Here is a 19,818-nt window from a genome sequence, read left to right as displayed (position 1 = left end):
ATTATCATATTTGAGCCTAGTACACATTTGATCGGTTCCCATACTGCAGGAATCTACTACTTTTTACTATTTTTGTCGATATCATAAAGGGAATTTTGTTATCGTAGTAAAAGGTAGTAGATTCTTGCAGTACGGGAACTGACCAATTATAACATGAATATGTTATATATATATAATTTTTTATGAAAAAGGCTGGAATCTTTGTAATTAACTTTAAATTGGCCACATGTATTATAAATTGGCTTCAATTGCAAATTAAGTAAATAAAAAAATAAATAATAATTTGAAAAATGATCAGATGTTCATTCTTTAGCGAAGATATTTTCTCCAATATTGTTTATAGAAGATGTCATCAGTTGAAAGAAGATATCTTGCACTTTAAATAATTTGTGGTGTGTGGTCGGATATATAAAAATATTAACAGAAATCTATATTATATATATATATATATATATATATATTTCCAATATTCTTAAGTGATATTAGAGGCTCAAATATGGGACACTGAAGATTTAAGTTCAGTTGTAGGTTATCATATGGTCGACTCAGTCCGTTCACTGGTTTGATACAATGCCCTTATGTTTCAAAGTTCGCAAATCCTATCATTTTTTCCTATAACTTCCACCAATAACTGTTAAAAACGCCAAGCGTCAGACACTCTCATTGTATTAAGGCTATTTTCTTTATATAGCCACTTTGTTGCTCTGTTTGACGGCTTCAAAAAGCAAAACAGCTGTTAACCGTTGTGATAAAAGCATGATTGACAACATGTAACTTCCACCAAAAAGAAGAAGAACATTACAAGCCAACTGAAATAAATAAGATTTCTGAAGTTATATACAACAGATGCCGACTATTGGCACATGTCGGCATTAAGAGCACTTAGTCTATAAAATATCCCGAATTCCGTTAACAAATGCTGTAGCAGCCATCCATTCATTCGACAACAGTACACCTTACGAAAAATACAACCCTACAACGTACATGCACTGGCGTGCAACCCTGACTCGAGTCAACACTGAGACATTCACGCGCACAGTGACTGTGTGTTTGTGTTCTCATGCAGTCTCCATCCCATTACATTCGTAAATACTTCGTTACACCACTTTGCGTTCTTCTTTATTGACCATTTTGTATTCTCTCCCATTCGTTAGTAAGTGGAACGCCTTTGAAGCTGTTTATACATGTGCGTAAATACCGATTGTTATTGAAGAATTATTAAATAGAAACACTAAATTATAAAATAAAGTAAGTGAAAAAATTGGTGGAACTTCAAAAAATGTCCAACACAACACAAAAACCCCCGGGTAATGATGTACGATTGAGTAAAAAACTATCATGGTTACTGAGGCATGGCTTGAAAAAAGAAGGGTTCCAGATACAACCGGATGGCTTCATTAAGGTCGATGAGTTATTAAAACATCCCCACTATTGTCGTGATTATAGTTTGACGACATTACAAAGGCTGGTGGAACAAGATGCCAAACAACGTTATACCCTGCGAAAGAATCCCTTGCAGGGATACTGGGAAATTCGTGCCAATCAGGGACATTCGTTGGAAGAAATTGAAGCAGATCAATGTTTGCAGTTGCTCCCCAGTGCCCAAGAAGTACCAATGGCTGTACATGGTACCTATTATCGTCATTGGAATAGCATAAAGTCCGGTGGCTTAAAGCGATTTCAACGTAATCATATACACTTTGCCACAAGTGATTGCTGTTCGAATAATGTCAGTGGTTTTCGTTCCGATTGTCAAATATTGATTTATTTAAATGTGGACAAGGTGTTCCGGGAGGGCAAACTGCAACTATATCGTTCGGATAATAATGTTATTTTGTGTTCCGGTCTGGAAGATGGCTCGATACCCCCAACATATTTTCTGAAAGTTGTGGACCGTAAAACAGGGAGGAATTTGGAGTTTTAAAAATATTTGTTTTTTCAGGCAAATATTTTCTCAAAGCTGCAGAACTGCACAACCGGACGTTTGAACAAATATATTCTGAAAGTAGCAGAACTGGAGTAATTAGCAGTTATTTTTTTTAATTTTGCTGGTTATTTTTTGTTTATCAATATTTTATAACAATAAAATTCTAGTCATTTTTGTATACTGCCTAAAGTACGTTTATTTCTTTTTCTTTTAGTTTCAAATCAGAAAACGAAACGGCTGAACAAAATATGGCCAAAGATGTAGAAACCCCCACGGCCTGTACAACATCAACAACACCAACCGAAGATGACAGTGAAGAAACCACCAAAACGAGCAGCCAACAGGATAAATCAAAATCCACCAATTTAACTAATCACTGCAGTATTTGTCGACAACATTTTCTAACACTACAAGAATGTCTGCGACATGAATTACTCGAACATAGTCTGCAAAAGAAAACGGCCGTTAAGAGTGGTGCAAATGTTGAAAGTCGTCTAAAGGCCACCGCAAAATCTCTGAACTCGCAAGAAAAACAAGATGAACGTAAACGCGTCCATCAAGCTTTACAGAATTGTCCCAAGGGACAAGAATTGCCGGCCATAATGAAATATCTTTGTATGGACCCAGAAAGTTTGATATTAATATTTACACGTGTCCAGACATGCTTGGAAAAGGAGTTGAGATCGCTGGGAACTGTACGAATATTTCCATTTGGTTCGATTGCCAGCCGTTTGGCATTGAGAGGTAAGTGAAAAATTTTTTTATATATTTTTTATTAATTTATATTTAAGCGCCTGAAAGTATGCTACGGGGTTTCATGTATTGAATGCTATTTGTATTTTCATTTACCGATTAATGATAAGCTGGATTATCATAACTCTCGAAGAACTTGGGTCCGTTGTTTTCATACTGGATATATAGAAATTAAACGAGAATGAAATTACATATCTAAGTTGTGGGGCCTTCAGAAAGAATACGAGATTGAAGAAGAAGGTCATTGCAAAAAACTTTTTTAATTCAATTTTGCTTTTGTATATCAAAAATATTAAAAAAATCGAGCCTTAAATATGATGCTTGAAAATATATATTTTAAAAAAATCGAGGCTTGTATAGAGCCCTAGAAAATATTTTCAAAAAATTCAGTTTCAAATATGGCCTTGAAAAGGTTAGTCTGCGTAAGGTCATTTATAGAGTCTTGAAAAAAAACTATTTAAAAAATTGCATATTTTTAAAAAATTAAACCACAATTATTATAAAACCATCCAGGCTTGTATTTATTATATAAGGACCTTACAAAATATTTTATAGCCATAAAGATGCTCTAACAATGGAACGACTTAATGATGGAAAGTCTCCAGAGAAGGAAGTGGCTCTCGGAAGTAGTGATGATAAATCGGAATCAGTAGAAATGACAACTAAGTGATAACATTTCCGCATTTTCAACTTCATTGACAACATCTTTATAAGTATTTTTACCTACATATATAATTTATATATCATAATTTTCTGAATATGATATTTTTACTAATGTATGACACACAACTAAAATATTTTAAAAAATCTCAGTATAGGAAGCTTGAAAATAAATATTTTTAAAAAAAAAACTCTGCTAAAAAATACTTTAAGAACCCCAAACTCTATGTTGGTCATTAAAAAGGTATTATCCAGAACGACCAAATTATACATGTTGCTTATAACAATAATTTAAAACAATTCAAGGACAGGATCCTCTATTGAAAATATTGCTAAATGTAGACTTGCAAAAAATAATTTCCGATGCATCAATACAAGGAGCGATTAAAAAATACTTCAAACATGTTAAAAAAAATCAGAATGGTGCTTGTTTGAAATAAATTTAAAAAATCCAGCTGCGAAAAAATTACGGTTGGTTTTATCCTCAAAATTTTCAAAACTAATCTTTTTAATGTAACATATTACAGATGCCGATATCGATGTGTATCTCGATGCCTCACAAATCCCCACTCGAGACTTTAGCCAATCGCCGAAACATCGCCGCCTCATGAGCACAGATGGCAAACAGACGGCACAACAACGTGGTGCCTTTAATCGTATCAATGCAGCTCTACATCGTAGTCCACAATTTCTAGACGTTTTTGCCATACGCAATGCCCGTGTGCCGATTATCAAGTGTAAACATCGTGATACCGGATTCAGTATTGACATCAATATTTCATGTCCCAGCAGTATGGAGAATACCCAGTTCATTAGTGAATTGGTACAATGTGATCGACGGCTACACGAACTGCTGGTATTCCTTAAATTGTGGGCCAAGAATATGCAAATTATTGGCCGGGCCAATATGACCAGTTATTGTTTGATAACAATGATTATTTTCTATTTGCAACAACCTCTGAAATCATCAGGAGGTGGTGGAGGAGGAGGAGAGAAACGCATCCTCAAGTCTATCCAATTTTTACAAAAAGACTGCCAACCCCGTCTAGTACAGGGTATAAATTATTCATTCGATTTGAAGACGTTGACTAATAAACCAAAAATACCAAAAATCTGCTCCACGCTAGATTTGATACGAGGATTTTTCAACTTTTATAAAAATTATAATTTTGAAGATAATCTCATATCCCCATTCTATGGCAAATCGATTCCCAAGGATGATTTCAAAGAGGATAATTTCAAGGAATATGGTAGGCAATTAGTAACCGTAGCTCAATATATGGATGGCATACCGCCAGAACCTATACAATTGGATCGTTGTATGTGTGTACAGGATTCATTTGGCTTAAATCACAATGTGGCCAGGACAATGTTGCCACCCAATAAGAAATATTTCCTAATGTGTATAGAAAATGCAGCAACAATATGTGAAAAACGCAATAAGTCTACAACCGCGGAAATTTTGGAACAATTATTATATGAAACTATTTCAATACCCAATCCAAGTGTTGAAAAACAAATTGTTGTGACGCAGCAAGCTACAAATGGATCAAACGTTACCACCAACAAAAGCAGTTCTGAGTCTTCTTCAACACAATGTCTCAGTCATGTTATGTTACCATCAAAAGCCGATTTAAATGCCATTGCCAATAATAATCCAACCATAGCTCAGGAACCTTTAGACATTCTGCGTTACTGGTGCGATCACTACAAACAGATCATACAAAAAATTCTAGCAGATTTCTTTCACATTGAATTGCAACCGGATTCGCATACGCCACAAAAACAACAACGTTTGGAAAATGATGACCTCTCCACAAGCTGGCACATGAGTGCCAGTGTAGATTTGTGGTCAAATCGTTTCTTTCAAAAAACCACTCAACAAACATTCTGGGAATATCAAATGGCTCAAACGGAACGTTTGCACAGCATACGGCGACAAGATTCGAAATTTGCTGTACAAATTAATGCCATACTTAATATTAGCATAGAATCGGATTACAGCAGTATTACGGTAAAAGTTACTCTCCCAGATGGTGCCCCAATAACGAGTCTGAATAAAAAGGATCCTTTACGTAAATTTTTCAATATTTTCCGTAATACAATGCAAAATTATAGCCTTAAAGATGCTCTAACAATGGAACGACTAAATGATGGAAAGTCTACAAAGAAGGAAGTGGCTCTCGAAAGTAGTGACGAAAAATCGGAATTAGCAGAAATGACATCTTAGTTTTAACATTTCAGCATTTTCAACTTCATTGACGACATCTTTATAACTAAGATTATGTTTACCTGCATGTGATGGGTATTTAATTTATATATCATAATTTTTTGAATATGATATTTTTACTAATATATATATGAATTTAGACAAACAAAAATCTAATAATTATATTTCTTTTTTTATTTAAGATGGTGAATGGAGGAACAAATAACTAAGGCACCATATTACCAATTTGAAGAAATTAATTTTTGTTCTCAATAAAAAAATCGTTCAAACAAAAAATGATTACAAGCTGCACTATTTCAGCGAACATTTCAACGTAGACAGCCAACGAATACGAATGACTATTTGGAGATTGATCCGCGTCAATATATAGCTGGTCATTTGTAGATATTCAAATATTGGTGGAGTGTATATTAAATTTGTCATTCCGTTCGCCCCTCTGTTGAAATGACGATAGAGCTCTAAATATTTAAAATATAATTTTAAATTTTGCACATACATTGTTACTACTCTTGGGATTTTTGATATTCACAATGAGATATAACGGTCTACATTTTGACACTGACCTCATTTAACGTTGTCCTCGAATAGTAGGTTTTTGGCACTTTTTCAACCGAATTGGCCGAAATTTGATATTTCTGGATATGAGTTCGTATTTTGGATTATCATTGCGTGGAAAATTTTATTACCGAATATGGTCAATATTGGCACACTTTATGACCATCTTTTTAGCATAGGCCTTATATAAGACTACCTCCAAAATATTAGCTCCTTTGGGGAGTTTGGTAACGATTTTTGATTCTCATAATGTAGATAAACATTATAAAAAATGATCAATACAATTTTTTAGGATTGCTTCCATAGAACGGAAACCCCATTATTTGGTATTGTCTCTAGTTTCATATTTCGAATTCTCTGCGAGTAGAAAAGCTACCAAAAGTTATCAAAATTGGTCCCATTTTCAATTTAACCCGGATCCCCATTATTCGGTATTTTGGAAATGTTTTCAACCAAATAGGTTATGATTTAGTATTTTTGTCCTCACAATGTAGGCAATCTTCACACTAAAAGTTATAAATATTGACTCGAATACCTATGTAACGTGAATTAAGTAAATTATTCGGTACTTGAAGCATTTTGACCCCTTTAAGGGCGAATTTGCTATAGGCTGATAGCTTAGGTTTCTATTGGTTTTCAAATTGTCCTACCAAAAAATTTTATGCATTTTTAATGCCCGCCTGATTATGGAAGTTCGACGGGTCGAACATGATTTAAAGCCTCTAAGCACAAGCCTGAGGTTTTAGGTGTCTGTCATTCAGCAGTAAATATATACGCCACAGAATACAAAATTTTGTAATTTTTCACACAAAAGTCTGGGTGTATTTGATCCGCTAAATATTTGCCGATCTTCACAAAACAGTTATGGTTATTCCAATTTCATACACAAAAATACAGCTTTTGGTCCATTATATTTTCTAAATATTAACCGAAATTACCAAAAGCAGAACCCGTCCTACATGAAAAAAAATCTTGACAAATAGTCAATATTTGTGGCCTATAACTTGAGTACGGTGGATATGATAGCCAGATGGACAGACACACATTGCTAGATCGACTCAACTAGTCGAGAGGTAGAATCAATATTTCGCAGCATCATAGACTCTTGGACCATATGCAACATAGTTGTGTAGGGTATAAATATTTTTTCACGGACCAAAATTTTGAAAAATGTATCATTATAAGGACCAGATTCAAATGTCGGAAGAAGCGTGGATTTAAAGAAAAATCAAGGACCAATACATATTTTGTATGACTGGGCGAACCCTCTTAGGCATTATATACATATATATATTTATATACAATCTATGGATTTACGTCCAAAGCTAACATATCTAAATTGAACGTACCAATTAAAAAATGTTTTAGAACAGCGTCAGGCTATACCTCTGGAAGCCTTATACGTAGAGGGTAAATATCACGATTTCTGAAAAATTCTCTTTTAGCCTTGGCAGCAAGCTTTAACCTTATTTTCTCATGGTCTTCAACATTTAATTTGGGATCACGTCAGTGCAAATAATACGCAATAATTGTTCTCTATCGACCACATTTTTGGTCTATTCCACACTTTCGGAATACCCCTCCCATCCAAACCAACTCAAAACCTACAGATCGGAAACATAGTTTCAATTGATACCAAGCTGTCCCTCTATAAAAAAAGATTCTACCAGCATAATTTGCTACGAAACACTCCTGCTCGAAAAAATGTATGCTTTTCAACCGGATGTATTATTGTTTACAGATGGCTCCTTCAACGGGATATGCACATCATTTTCTGTAATTAAGCAATATTCAAATAACAATTTTCAGCTGTCAGTAAATATCGTTTACCAGATTACAGAGCTTTGTGCTGTTAAAACTGCTATCACTCTTGCCCCAAAAGGAAAGGGGACCCTAATATGTGTCGATAATCTTAGCGTAGCTAAAGTCCTCCAAAAAAATAAGGGAGATGTTTACAATGGTATTATCCATACTCCGGACAACAGTACTGTGCTCATCTCATGGATACCTTCACACTCTGGTATCAAAGGTAATGACTTTGCTGACTACTGTGTGAAAGAAGCGTTAAATTTAAGTCAAATCTCAGTAATGCCGTGTTTCCCATTCAGTATACTTAGCGTTTATAAATCTAAACAACTCTTAAAAGAACTCGCAAACTGGCAATCTTCCGAAACCTTTCTTAAATTAGTGAACCCAAAAATAACCCGAGGACGCTACAATTTTTACTTTAGCAGATTAGATTGCAGCTTCCTAGCCCGACTGCGTTCAACATTAAACCGAAGTATCGATAAAATCTTGGATTGTTCCACAAAAGACTTTCTTTCTACAATTCGATCTGCACTCACAATATCCGTGATGTTTAAGTTCGAAATCCATTCTAATTTTGTTCATTTGTAATTTTTTTTAAAATAATATTTATAACTAACTTATAATCTTGAGCAATTTCGCGCGCATATGGTCTTAGTCACCCGGTGCCTTTAAATCTATATTTTATAAATTTATTTATAAAATATTTGCAAATATATATACCAGTGATTCCTAGGACTTAGTACCATTAATATATTTGCTCATCTGGCAACCCATGGTCAACGATTTCCTGCGAGATAGTCCGTTAGTCTCTACAGAGTCCTTAGAAAAGATATCTCAATTATGTGGAACCCCCACTTCAAATGAAACTCGTGTTTTTTAGTATAAAAAATACATTATTTATTTATATTAAATATATATTATTTATATAGTTTGAAGAGTAAGAAAAAATAAAGCTCTTGTTAAGGTTATTCCATAATAATAATATTTACAAATATTTGTAATCTATTTTAGTTTTGTTTTCTCTATTATAAGATTAATTTGGAATTCTAATGAGTTAGCTATTTAAAGGAACTAATACATTATATTAAATAATAATAATTCTTTAGTTATGGCATTAATAGTTTCTTTTTAGCTATTTTAATAAAATATTGTCCTTAATATCATTAAGAAAAATCTATAGGGTAGATATGCGCATTTGTGTTAGCTAATCAAAAAAATTGGCTACTTAAAAATAGAAAATACTAAAAAATTACTTATAAATATTTAATATTTGTTTAATACGTATATACATTTTGAGCAAATCTGTGGAGTAGGGAGATTTGTTAATTTTAAGCTTATTTTTTCTTTTATTTTCTCCCCTATTAAATTTGATTGTTCTACATCTCCACACCTTCTCCTGGTCCTCTGAACTTAACTGAATTTTATTTCATATATATATACAAAAAATTTGCTAAAAGGAAAAAAAAATACCAACAGAAAATAGAAGAGATTCATGGTAAAATAAAATCTTTGAATGTCATGTTCCGTTTCCTTCTCCCACGCTTTTTTCTATTCCGTGATTTCGCCATTTCTCAAAGAACCTTTGAAATTTTTTTACGATTTCCCAAACGCACCAAGACCTTGTGTAACGACGTTACCTTATGCTAGAAAATCTTTTTGCGACACGAACAATATTTCTTTGCCCCACCATCGGAAACACAATCCGAATCACTGGCATAGGTGTTGAGGCGGCTTATCTCGCCTGTGACCTCCATATACCCTGTGATGGGATCATATATGGCAGTGGCCTCAAATAGACCTTTATTCGGTTTCGTATAGAAGGTAATTCGATAAATGTCCACCGTTTTTGTGGTGCCATTGTCTTGAGTCTCCAATTGGGTAGTGCGATACGCACTATCCACACTATCGAATTTCAAAGGTACACACAATTTGGCATAGGTTCTATTGCGGAAGGTGGCCACAAAATCATTGATATAACCGATAAGTAGATGTGACAGATCCAATACCGTTTTGGAATTCTTGTAGATATTCTCATATAGCAGACATGTACACCAATGCGGTTCAATGGCAGCATCTTGGCAGGAGCGATTATGGGGCACTGGCCGTAACAACGACTGACACTTTGGACATGCATCGGCGGGGGCCAATTTTGCAGGATCCTTAACACGTCCCGTCATTTCCAAAATATGTTTCAGCGTCATATGGGTATCATAGGGATTCGTTAGGCGATTCTTATTCGCATTCAGGGCATTTACGAAACTGGGATATTTCTGACGCAGCCGTGGTGGCAACCACAGGAACACAAATGGCAAACGTTCCTCCAAATGACCCGAATAGGTTTTCCGTATAGGTCCAAAACGCATACCATGATCACTGAAAAATATCACAATGGTGTTCTCCAGGGTGCCCATATCTTTGAACTTTTTCAAATATTCCCGAATATGCTCATCCATGGAGGTACAGTCACTGATGTCATTATGACTGAAGGTATTGGCCCAAAACAAACCGAAAAAGGTGTCGTTTTTATAACGCCTGGCCAATTCCACGGCATAATCATAGACATGATCGGCAGCATGTTTGTAACCCAGACAGCTAATCAAGCCGGATTTTGTGCGTGTTTCCAAATGTTTCTCTGCACCCAAGAGAAAGGGTCTTAGATAGTAATCCACCGGAGGTTCAACAAATCCCACCTTCAAATAATTAAATGTATTAATGGAGGCTTCATCCTCAGCATATGCTGTCACATAACCATGCTCACGAAAGGTCTTCCATATAAAATCGCACTGATCCAAAGCATTCAATTTGTAGGGTGAACATTTCTGTATGGCTCGGGTGCGATTCATGCCCGTCAGCACGGCCATTAAATTGGGGAAGGTGTTGTCATCAATCTGAAAAGCGAATGAGTGGTAAGAAAATTACAACAATTTTTTTATTATTAAAACTTTTTTGGAAGATGGGTTTTTATTTTATAATTTTTATAATTGGCTTTATAAAAAAAATATATATTTTCTGAAACTTGGATTTTTTAAAAAATTTTACCCTACACAACTATATTGTCAGGGTATTAAGGTTTTGTGTAGCCCCAAGAGTTGGTAACGCCGCGAAATATTGGTCCTAGACCCACCTTTAAGTATACCGATCGTCATGTCTCGACTAGCTGAGTCGATCTAGACATGTATGTCTGTCCGTCCGTCGTCTGCCCATTATAATTTGTAAACACGATACAGGCCACAGTTATGGACCAATCTTCACGAAATTTTGCATGTAGGATGGCTTCTGGGCAATGAAGACCCCTTTGTTTTTGGTAAAGATCGGATAATATTTAGAGGATGATATGGACCAGATACTTAATTTTTGAATATTTTTCTCCAGAGGCCGCAATTATGGCAAAACCTTGCGAATTTTTACAGGGAGAAGGGGATTGGGCCAAAGAATAGGCATGCCTGTTATGATGAAGATCGGTCAATATTTAGCGCGTCAAATGGACACTTACTTTGTATAAAAAATGACAAAATTTGTATTCTATAGCGTATGGATTTACTCCTGAAGGACATAGACCCGAGAAGTTGATAGTATATCCAGGAGGAGCGATTGGCCTTTAAATTCATACCGATTATATGTACTCGGATGAGGGAGTTACACGTAAATATTTACAGGTGCTTACGTATTCAGATATTATTTATTAAACCATTACCACACTAGAGGTCGGAAATATAGCGCTGATCGCTTTGAAATTTTCCATGAGGTTCCAGTTGTGATCAAGGAAAACGCCTAAAATTTTCGGTAATGATCAGATAATAATTTTCGGATGAAGTGGACCGAAAACTTAATGTTTTGAAGGGAATCTCGACAATTACGAGTAATTGGAAGGGTTGTACTGAATATTTGTTGATCTCTAGTCGGTCATGAGGGTGCAAATATCGCGAACTATTGCCCAAACTCAGAATATAGAACCGGAGAAAGTTAGGTTATCGTGGTAGTTGTGTAGGGTATCATATGGTCGGCCTCATCACACTATACTGCTCCGCTCACTGGTTTTAGTTTCCTGAAATTATTAAATTTTTGGCGCGTTGAGAAAGTCCGGAGAAAGTCAGATTTTCGTGGTAGTTGTGTAGGGTAACATATGGTCGGCCCGTCCGACTATACTTCTCCGCTCACTGGTTTTAAATTAGTTTCCTGAAATTATTAAATTTTTGGCGCGTTGAGAAAGTCCGGAGAAAGTCAGATTTTCGTGGTAGTTGTGTAGGGTAACATATGGTCGGCCCGTCCGACTATACTTCTCCGCTCACTGGTTTTAAATTAGTTTCCTGAAATTATTAAATTTTTGGCGGGTTGATTTTTTTTTTTTTTTTTGAATCGTGGACTTTTCGGGTCATTTTTTTAAGCGTGGTTTTTTTCAAAATATTTTTTGGAAGCGTGAATTTTTTTAATTTTTTTAGGTATAATGTATTTCTATCGTGCATTTTCGAAAAATATTCCTAGCTTCTCGGGTAACCCTTGAAAGAGTATTCTTAAAAATAGGTCTGAAGGGTATTGAAAAACACTTTTTTTTTTAAATCCAAGCTTTTAGCTTCCAGGTTTTTATCACGAATATCCCTTTCGAAAAAAATTGCAATGAATATTTAATTACCTTATTAAATCCGCTCATTTCATACCATTCGTTCTCGTATAGATATCTTGCTGTCTTGGGCATGGCACGTATTAAATTCACCCGGGAGATGCTGTCAATACCGATCATTAGAACACTGGGAGGTTTATCTTCGGCATTTGAATCTTCGTCATATTTACGCCACATATTCAAACGTTCACGTATCTCTTTGCGTTCCGGCATCATGGCGTGGCCATTAACATAGACCTGTCGATTGCCGGAACGGCATTTAACTAGAATATTATCGATGGAGGGATCCAATGAGGTTTTCTCCACAAATCCCATGCATTCTGAAAACCTAGTAAAGGAAAGTAAGGGAATCAATGGATCAGGGTTTTTTTTTAACTGGAACTAAAGAGCGAACTTGAGTTTCATAAAATAACCCCTTACCTTACCTAATAACACTATCTGCCTTGGCGCCAGTTTCATTGCGTAGAATCGACTGATAGCAGCAATCAACCTTGCCAGTTTTACTATAGCCCGGTATCACATCCGTATCTATGCGCAGGCTATAACGTTGGCTGGTGGTGTTGAACTCAATTTTGGTCAACGGATCCAATAGCTTGCAGGGTTTGTATTTTTGACGATGAAAATTTGCCATTACATCCGGTAAATAGGGATCCAAATTTGGCATTTTACAAAATTCACTCCACACCAAATAGCCTTTGGGTGGTTCAATGATATCGGCATCGGTTAACGAAGAGGTGGCGTTGGGAATTTCAAAATCCATTGCAGGGGTGGAGGTGTTTAAATACAAATTCGTCAATTGAGGAGTTACGGCAAGGGCGTTTGAAGGGGGCAAAGAAACAGAAATATTTTTAGTTTTATGCAGGAAATGGGGTTTTGGGTTTTTCGTAACATTCTTTGGTGATATTCGAGCAGATTTAACATTCGGACGCATACTTGCTGCTGCTGCTGTTGAGGTGGTGCTTGTTGCAGACATTGCTAATTGTATAACCTTTTTGGAAATTTTGTTACGATTTTGTTTTGTTGACTTGTCGATTGGTGGTAATAATGTTGTTGTAATCAACGATGTTAAATTTTTCAAAACTTTTTTTTCACAAACAAATACAAACGCAAACAAAATGGTGTTGGTGGTGGTATTTAACACAAAAATAATAAAAAAAAATTGATTTGGTTTTTTATGCAGGCCAGGACATATTACACAGACACAGGCATAACAACACACACACAGACAATAGGCAATCGGACGATGACAATATTTGCAGGTGTAAAAAAAAAAAAAACAAAAGAAAAAAAAAGAACACAAAAAATATAGATTTTCAGAATAATAAATATATTGCAGCTTATCAAAAATTCTTACAAGCGTATGGGTGGGTGCATTTATATGTGTGGGTGTGGTGTGATAGGGTATGTTAGTCCCTCAGTGAAATATTACTAAAAAAATTCGCATGCCTAAACTGCAAAGTAGTAAAGTCGGACTGGGCCGACTATATGATACCCTTCACCACTTTGGGTACATTCTACATATGTATCCTAACATATGTAGAATATATCTGAACCGATGTCAGGGAAACTTGCCAGAGACTAATTTATATTACATCATTACGTTGTGTCAATCGGCCTAGCTATGGATCTTTTCACGAAGCTTAGCAACATCATTATTGACTTAATTCAGAAACCTATACCAAAATTCGTGCAAATCGAAAGATATATACGGATTTTGGTGTACCAATTACATAACATCGGACGAAAATATATATGGGAGCTATATCTAAATTTGAACCAATTTTCACGAAACTTAGCACACGTCATTCTAGCCTTAATTCAGTACGCTATGACAAATTTCGTGCAAATCGAATGATTTTTATAGATTTTGGTACACCAATTACATAAAATCGGATGAAAATATATATGGGAGCTATATCTAAATCTGAACCGATTTTCAGGAAACTTAACACACATCATTCTATACTTCATTCATTTCTTGCAAATCGAAAGATATATAAGCCCCTGCACCATTTACATAAAATCGGACGAAACTATATATGGGAGCTATATCTAAATCTGAACCGATTTTAATCAAACTCAGCACACATCATTCTAGGCCTAATTCATTACGCTGTGCCAAATTTCGTGCAAATCGAAAGATATAAAGGGTCTTTGGTGCACCATTTACATTAAATCGGACGAAAATATATATGGGAGCTATATCTGAATCTAAACCGATTTCCAGGAAACTTAACACACATCATTCTAGAACTAATTAATTACGCTGTGCCAAATTTCGTGCAGATCGAAAGATATTTAGGGACTTTGGCGCACCATTTACCTTACATCGGACGAAAATATATATGGGAGCTATATCTAAATCTGGACCGATTTCCAGGAAACTACTTAACACACATCATCCTAGATATAATTCATTACGCTATGCCAAATTTCGTGCAAATCGAAAGATATGTAGGGACATTGGTACACCATTTACCATAAATCGGACGAAAATATATACGAAAATAAATCTGGACCGATTTGTCCCAATTTCAATAGGGTTCGTCCTTGGGCCAAATAAGTGACCTATGCCTAATTTCATCCAATTCGGATCATAAATGCGACCTGTACTTTGTTTACAATTTAACATAGACAGACAGACAGAGGGACGGACGGACGGACAAGCATAAATCGACTTAAAAAGTGATTCTATGCATATTCTAAAAAATAACCATGTGTCGATCTTTTTTCCTTTTGCCTGTTACAAACATATGCACAAAGACATAATACCCTGTACCACAGTGTGGTGAAGCGTATAAATATTCCACGCATCTAAAAATAGTCATTAGACAAATATTTAAAAACCAGTGAGCGGAGCAGTATAGTCGGACGGGGTCGACCATACGATACCCTACACAACTACCACGGAACTCTAACTTTCTGCGGACGTTTATTCCGAGCCAATTTTCATGATATTTGCACCTTCTTGCCCAATTAGAGGTCAACAGCACCTCTTCCTTACACTGACATATATTCCGAATATTACTAATGTTCAGTACAGCCCTTCAAATTACTTGCCCACATTCCCTTCACCGTGGGTTGTGTTGTGATGTTCGGCTTATAGTTGTGGCCTCTAGATCGACTCGAAAACAAAAAAAAAAAAAAAAAAAAGTTTTCGGTCCACTTCATCCCAAAGTTATTATCTGATCATCACCGAAAATTATAGGCGTTGTCCGAGACCATAACTGAAACTTCATGGAACACTTCAAAACGATCAGCGCTATATTTCCGCCCTCTAGTGTGGTAATGGGTTACTAAATATTATCTGAATTCGTAAGCACCTGTAAATATTTAAGTGTAACTCCCACATCCGAGTACATACGACAATGTATTTGGTATCACATTGAAGGACAACCACTCTTGGATATATTGTCCGTTTCTTGGGTCTATGTCATTCAGGGATAAATATATACGCTATAGAATGCAAACTTTGTAATTTTTCACACGAAAGTCAGGGTCCATTTGACCCGCTAAATATTGACCAATCTTTTTCAATACAGACATGCTTATTCTATGGCCTGAACCCCTTTTCCATGCAAAAATTCGCGGTGTTTGGGCCATAATTGCGGCCTCTGGAGCCACCAGAAAATCAGACAAAAATAAAGTTTTTGGTCCATTTCACTCCATAAATATTAACCGATTTTTAGAAAAAAAGGGGTCTTCATTTGGCAGAACTCATCCTACATGCAAAATTTCGTGAAGTTTGGTCCATAACTGTGACCTGTATCGTGCTTACAAATTATAATGGACGGACGGATGGACACACATGTCTAGATCGACTCAGCTAGTAGAGATATGTCGATCGTTATACTTAAAGGTGGGTCTAGAATCAATATTTCGAATTTTGTCATTTTTCACACAAAATTCAGGGTCCATTTGGCCCGTTAAATATTATCCGATCTTTATCAAAACAGGCATGCTTATTCTTTGGCCCAATCCCCTTCTCCATGTAAAAATTCGAGATGTTTGGACCATAATTGCGGCCTCTGGAGCGACCAGAAAATCAGACAAAATAAAGTTTTTGGTCCATTTCACCCCATAAATATTAACCGATCTTTAGCAAAAACAATAGAGGTTTTCATTGGCCAGAACGGGTCCAACATGCAAAATTTCGTGAAGATTGGTCCATAACTGTGGCCGTATCGTGCTTACAGATTATAATGGACATACGGACGGACGGACGGACGCACACACATGTCTAAATCGACTCAGCTAGTGGAGATATGACGATCGGTATGCTTAAAGGTGGATCTATGATCAATATTTCGCAGCGTTATAAACTCTTGGGGTTGCACAAAGCTATAATACCCTGACAACATAGTTGTGTAGGGTATAAAAATCCAAGCCCTTAAATTGTATTTAGAAAAATATTTAAATACGCGCCAATTGCTGGTTCTTAGAAAATTATTAAAAAATCCGCGCCTAATGTTGGTCCTTAGGAAAATATTTAAATCAGCGCCAATTGCTGATCCTTAGAAAACTATTAAAAAAATCCGCGCCTAATGTTGGTCCTTAGAAAAAATATTTAAATCCGCGCAAATTGCTGGTCCTTAGAAAAAATTATTGAAAAAATCCGCGCCTAATGTTGGTCCTTAGAAAAATCCACGCTTTTAGATAGTCATTGGATTTTTTTTTATTTTAAATTCGCGCCTATCGAAAACATATAGATTTAAAATATCCCCCACCAATCATTATCTGAGAAATAATCTACTTTTTTATTTCCGATTATTAGTATTATAGTCATTAAAATTCGTCAATTCCAAGTAAACACTAGTTTATTTACAATTTTTATGGATCTGATAATAGTTGTTCTACTGCTATTTGTATGTGGACTTTATGATCGGGGTATTATCGTATATTGCTTCTGCATTCACTACAGGGGCGTGTGAGCTGATGTGTCGGAATGATAAGTGATACACTTTTATGATGTGATAAAGTGTCAAGCTTCTAATAAAATGATTTATTTATATAAATGGATGGATGGATGGGTTTGAAAAAATGTGTCATAAATACATGCATGTAGGGCGTACTAAATCCCCTTTGCCCTTTTTTACAAAAAACACAAATTCATCGACTAAACTTACCTTTCATGCCCGGCACATGCGAATGCAGATGATTTAGAAAATACACATCATCCTCATTGCCCAGCAAATTCGAATCGACATTATGATTGTAGGTTAGATTAAGTAAAAACATGACTACAGCTATGGCTATGATGTAGAACAAGTGTTTCCGTTTCAAGATATAGCGTAACTTTTGTGATTTCCGGCTGAGGGATTGCCTTCGACCTTGGCCACCGTCCGTTGGCACCACCACCACATTTCTATTGATGTCTTTTTGTTGTAATTTCTTATTGTTGTTAATTTTGGCATTTTTGCTGTTTTTGTTCTTGTTGTTGTTATTGTTATTATTGTTTTTGGTATCATTTGTTTCTGTCGCAGGTGATCCATTATCGGCGGCCAATAACGGCTGTAAATCGGATTCTGATAAATCTGTCATGTTGCCGTCATGATTTTTCTTCTTCTTAGCAATTCTTCTCCGTTTTTCAATCTAATCGTCAAAATGGGAACTGAAAGAAATGACAACTGATAAGAAATGGACTTTAGAAATATTTTAGAAAAATAGGATAGGATTTAGAAAAATATTTTTTAAAAAATTGGATCCATAAACATGTCATTCTGCAACCGATACTAAATTTTTCATTTGGTCAGATATAGAAGCTATATCCAAATCTGAACTTAACATACATCATTGTAGACCTAATGCATTACGCTGTGCCAAATTTCTTGCAAATCGAAAGATATATAGGGACTTTGATACACCATTTCCATTAAATCGGACGAAAATATATATGGGAGCTATATCTAAATCTGAACCGATTTTCACGAAACTTAACACACATCATTCTAGACGTAATTCATCACGCTGTGTTAAATTTCGTGCAAATCGAAAGAAATGTAGGGACTTTGTTGCAACATTTACATTAAATCGGACAAAAATATATATGGGAGCTATATCTAAATCTGAACCTATTTTCAGGAAACTTAACACACATCATTCTAGGCGTAATTCATTACGCTGTGCCAAATTTCGTGCAAATCGAAATATATATAGGGACTTTGGTGCACCATCTACAATAAATCGTACGAAAATATATATGAGAGCTATATCTAAATCTGAACCGATTTTCAAGAAACATGGCGCCTTGGAAAAATCTTTTAAAAAAATCAACGCCTCGGAAAAATCTTTTAAAAAAATCAACGCCTTGGAAAAATCTTTTTTAAAAAATCCACGCCTTGGAAAAATCTTTTTAAAAGATCAAAGTCTTGGAAAAATCTTTTTAAAAAACTAAACCCTTGTCTTGGTCGCCTTGAAAAAATCTTTTTAAAAAATCCACGCCTTGGAAAAATCTTTTTTAAAAAAATCCACGTTTTAAAAAAATCTTTTTTAAAAAATCCACGTTTTAAAAAAATCTTTTTAAAAAATCCACGCCTTGGAAAAATCTTTTTAAAAGATCAAAGTCTTGAAAAAATCTTTTTAAAAAAATTTACGCCTTGGGAAATTCTTTTTAAATGTCAACGTCTTGAAAAAATCTTTAAAAAAATCAACGCCTTAGAAAAATCTTTTTAAAAAATCCACGCCTTGGAAACATCTTTTTAAAAAAATCCACGCCTTGAAAAAATGTTTTTAAAAAATCCACGCCTTGAAAAAATGTTTTTAAAAATCCACGCCTTGGAAAAATTTTTTTAAAAGACCAAAGTCTTTGAAAGACATTTATAAAAAAATCCACGCCTTGGAAAAATCTTTTTAAAAAAATCCACGCCTTGAAAAATTCGTTTTAAAAAATCTAAGCCTTGGGAAATTAAAAAAAGCCATGCCTTGAAAATTCAAAAAAATCCATGCCTTGGAGAATTTAAAAAAAATCTATGCCTTGGAGAATTAAAAAAATCCATGCCTTGAAAAAATCGTTTTAAAAAAATCAAAGCCTTGGAAAATTAAAAAAAAATCCATGCCTGGGAGAATTTAAAAAAAAATCCATGCCTTGGAGAATTTAAAAAAAATACATGCCTTGAAATAATATTTTTAAAAAATCCACGCCTTGGAAAAATCTTTATAAAAAAATCCACGCCTTGGAAAAATCTTTTTAGGGTCCTTTGAAATATGTTTTTAAAAAATTCCATTCTAGCTTACCCTTAAATATTTTTTTATTTTTATTTTGATTTT

General features: G+C 35.1%; 3 protein-coding genes across 3 annotated transcripts; 2 read left to right on the top strand and 1 right to left on the bottom strand.

The window, feature by feature from the left end:
• Positions 1-1,279: 1,279 nt before the first annotated feature.
• LOC133326490 (tRNA 2'-phosphotransferase 1-like) lies at positions 1,280-1,924 on the top strand. Its single transcript, XM_061535113.1, has one exon. The coding sequence runs from the start codon at positions 1,280-1,282 to the stop codon at positions 1,922-1,924; it is 645 nt and encodes a 214-aa protein (XP_061391097.1).
• A 251-nt stretch (positions 1,925-2,175) lies between these two features.
• Positions 2,176-5,570, top strand: LOC133326489 (uncharacterized). Its single transcript, XM_061535112.1, has 2 exons — positions 2,176-2,671; positions 3,868-5,570. Exons 1-2 carry the CDS (start codon positions 2,176-2,178, stop codon positions 5,568-5,570), a joined length of 2,199 nt encoding a protein of 732 aa, XP_061391096.1.
• Positions 5,571-9,539: 3,969 nt separating this feature from the next.
• Positions 9,540-17,817, bottom strand: LOC133326496 (uncharacterized). Its single transcript, XM_061535118.1, has 4 exons — positions 17,679-17,817; positions 12,978-13,245; positions 12,565-12,880; positions 9,540-10,822 (listed from the first exon to the last, which is right to left on the bottom strand). The coding sequence occupies exons 1-4, from the start codon at positions 17,788-17,790 to the stop codon at positions 9,578-9,580; spliced, it is 1,941 nt and encodes a 646-aa protein (XP_061391102.1). The 5' UTR covers positions 17,791-17,817; the 3' UTR covers positions 9,540-9,577.
• Positions 17,818-19,818: the final 2,001 nt, after the last annotated feature.

This window comes from Musca vetustissima, unplaced genomic scaffold (assembly GCF_032173495.1).
Source record: "Musca vetustissima isolate MV318-11 ecotype Yass unplaced genomic scaffold, APGP_CSIRO_Mvet_v1 utg21817, whole genome shotgun sequence".
In the NCBI taxonomy this organism is placed as follows: Eukaryota; Metazoa; Arthropoda; class Insecta; order Diptera; family Muscidae; genus Musca; species Musca vetustissima.
The sequence above is the reverse complement of the archived record's forward strand: the minus strand, read 5'-3'. Positions and strand labels throughout refer to the sequence as shown.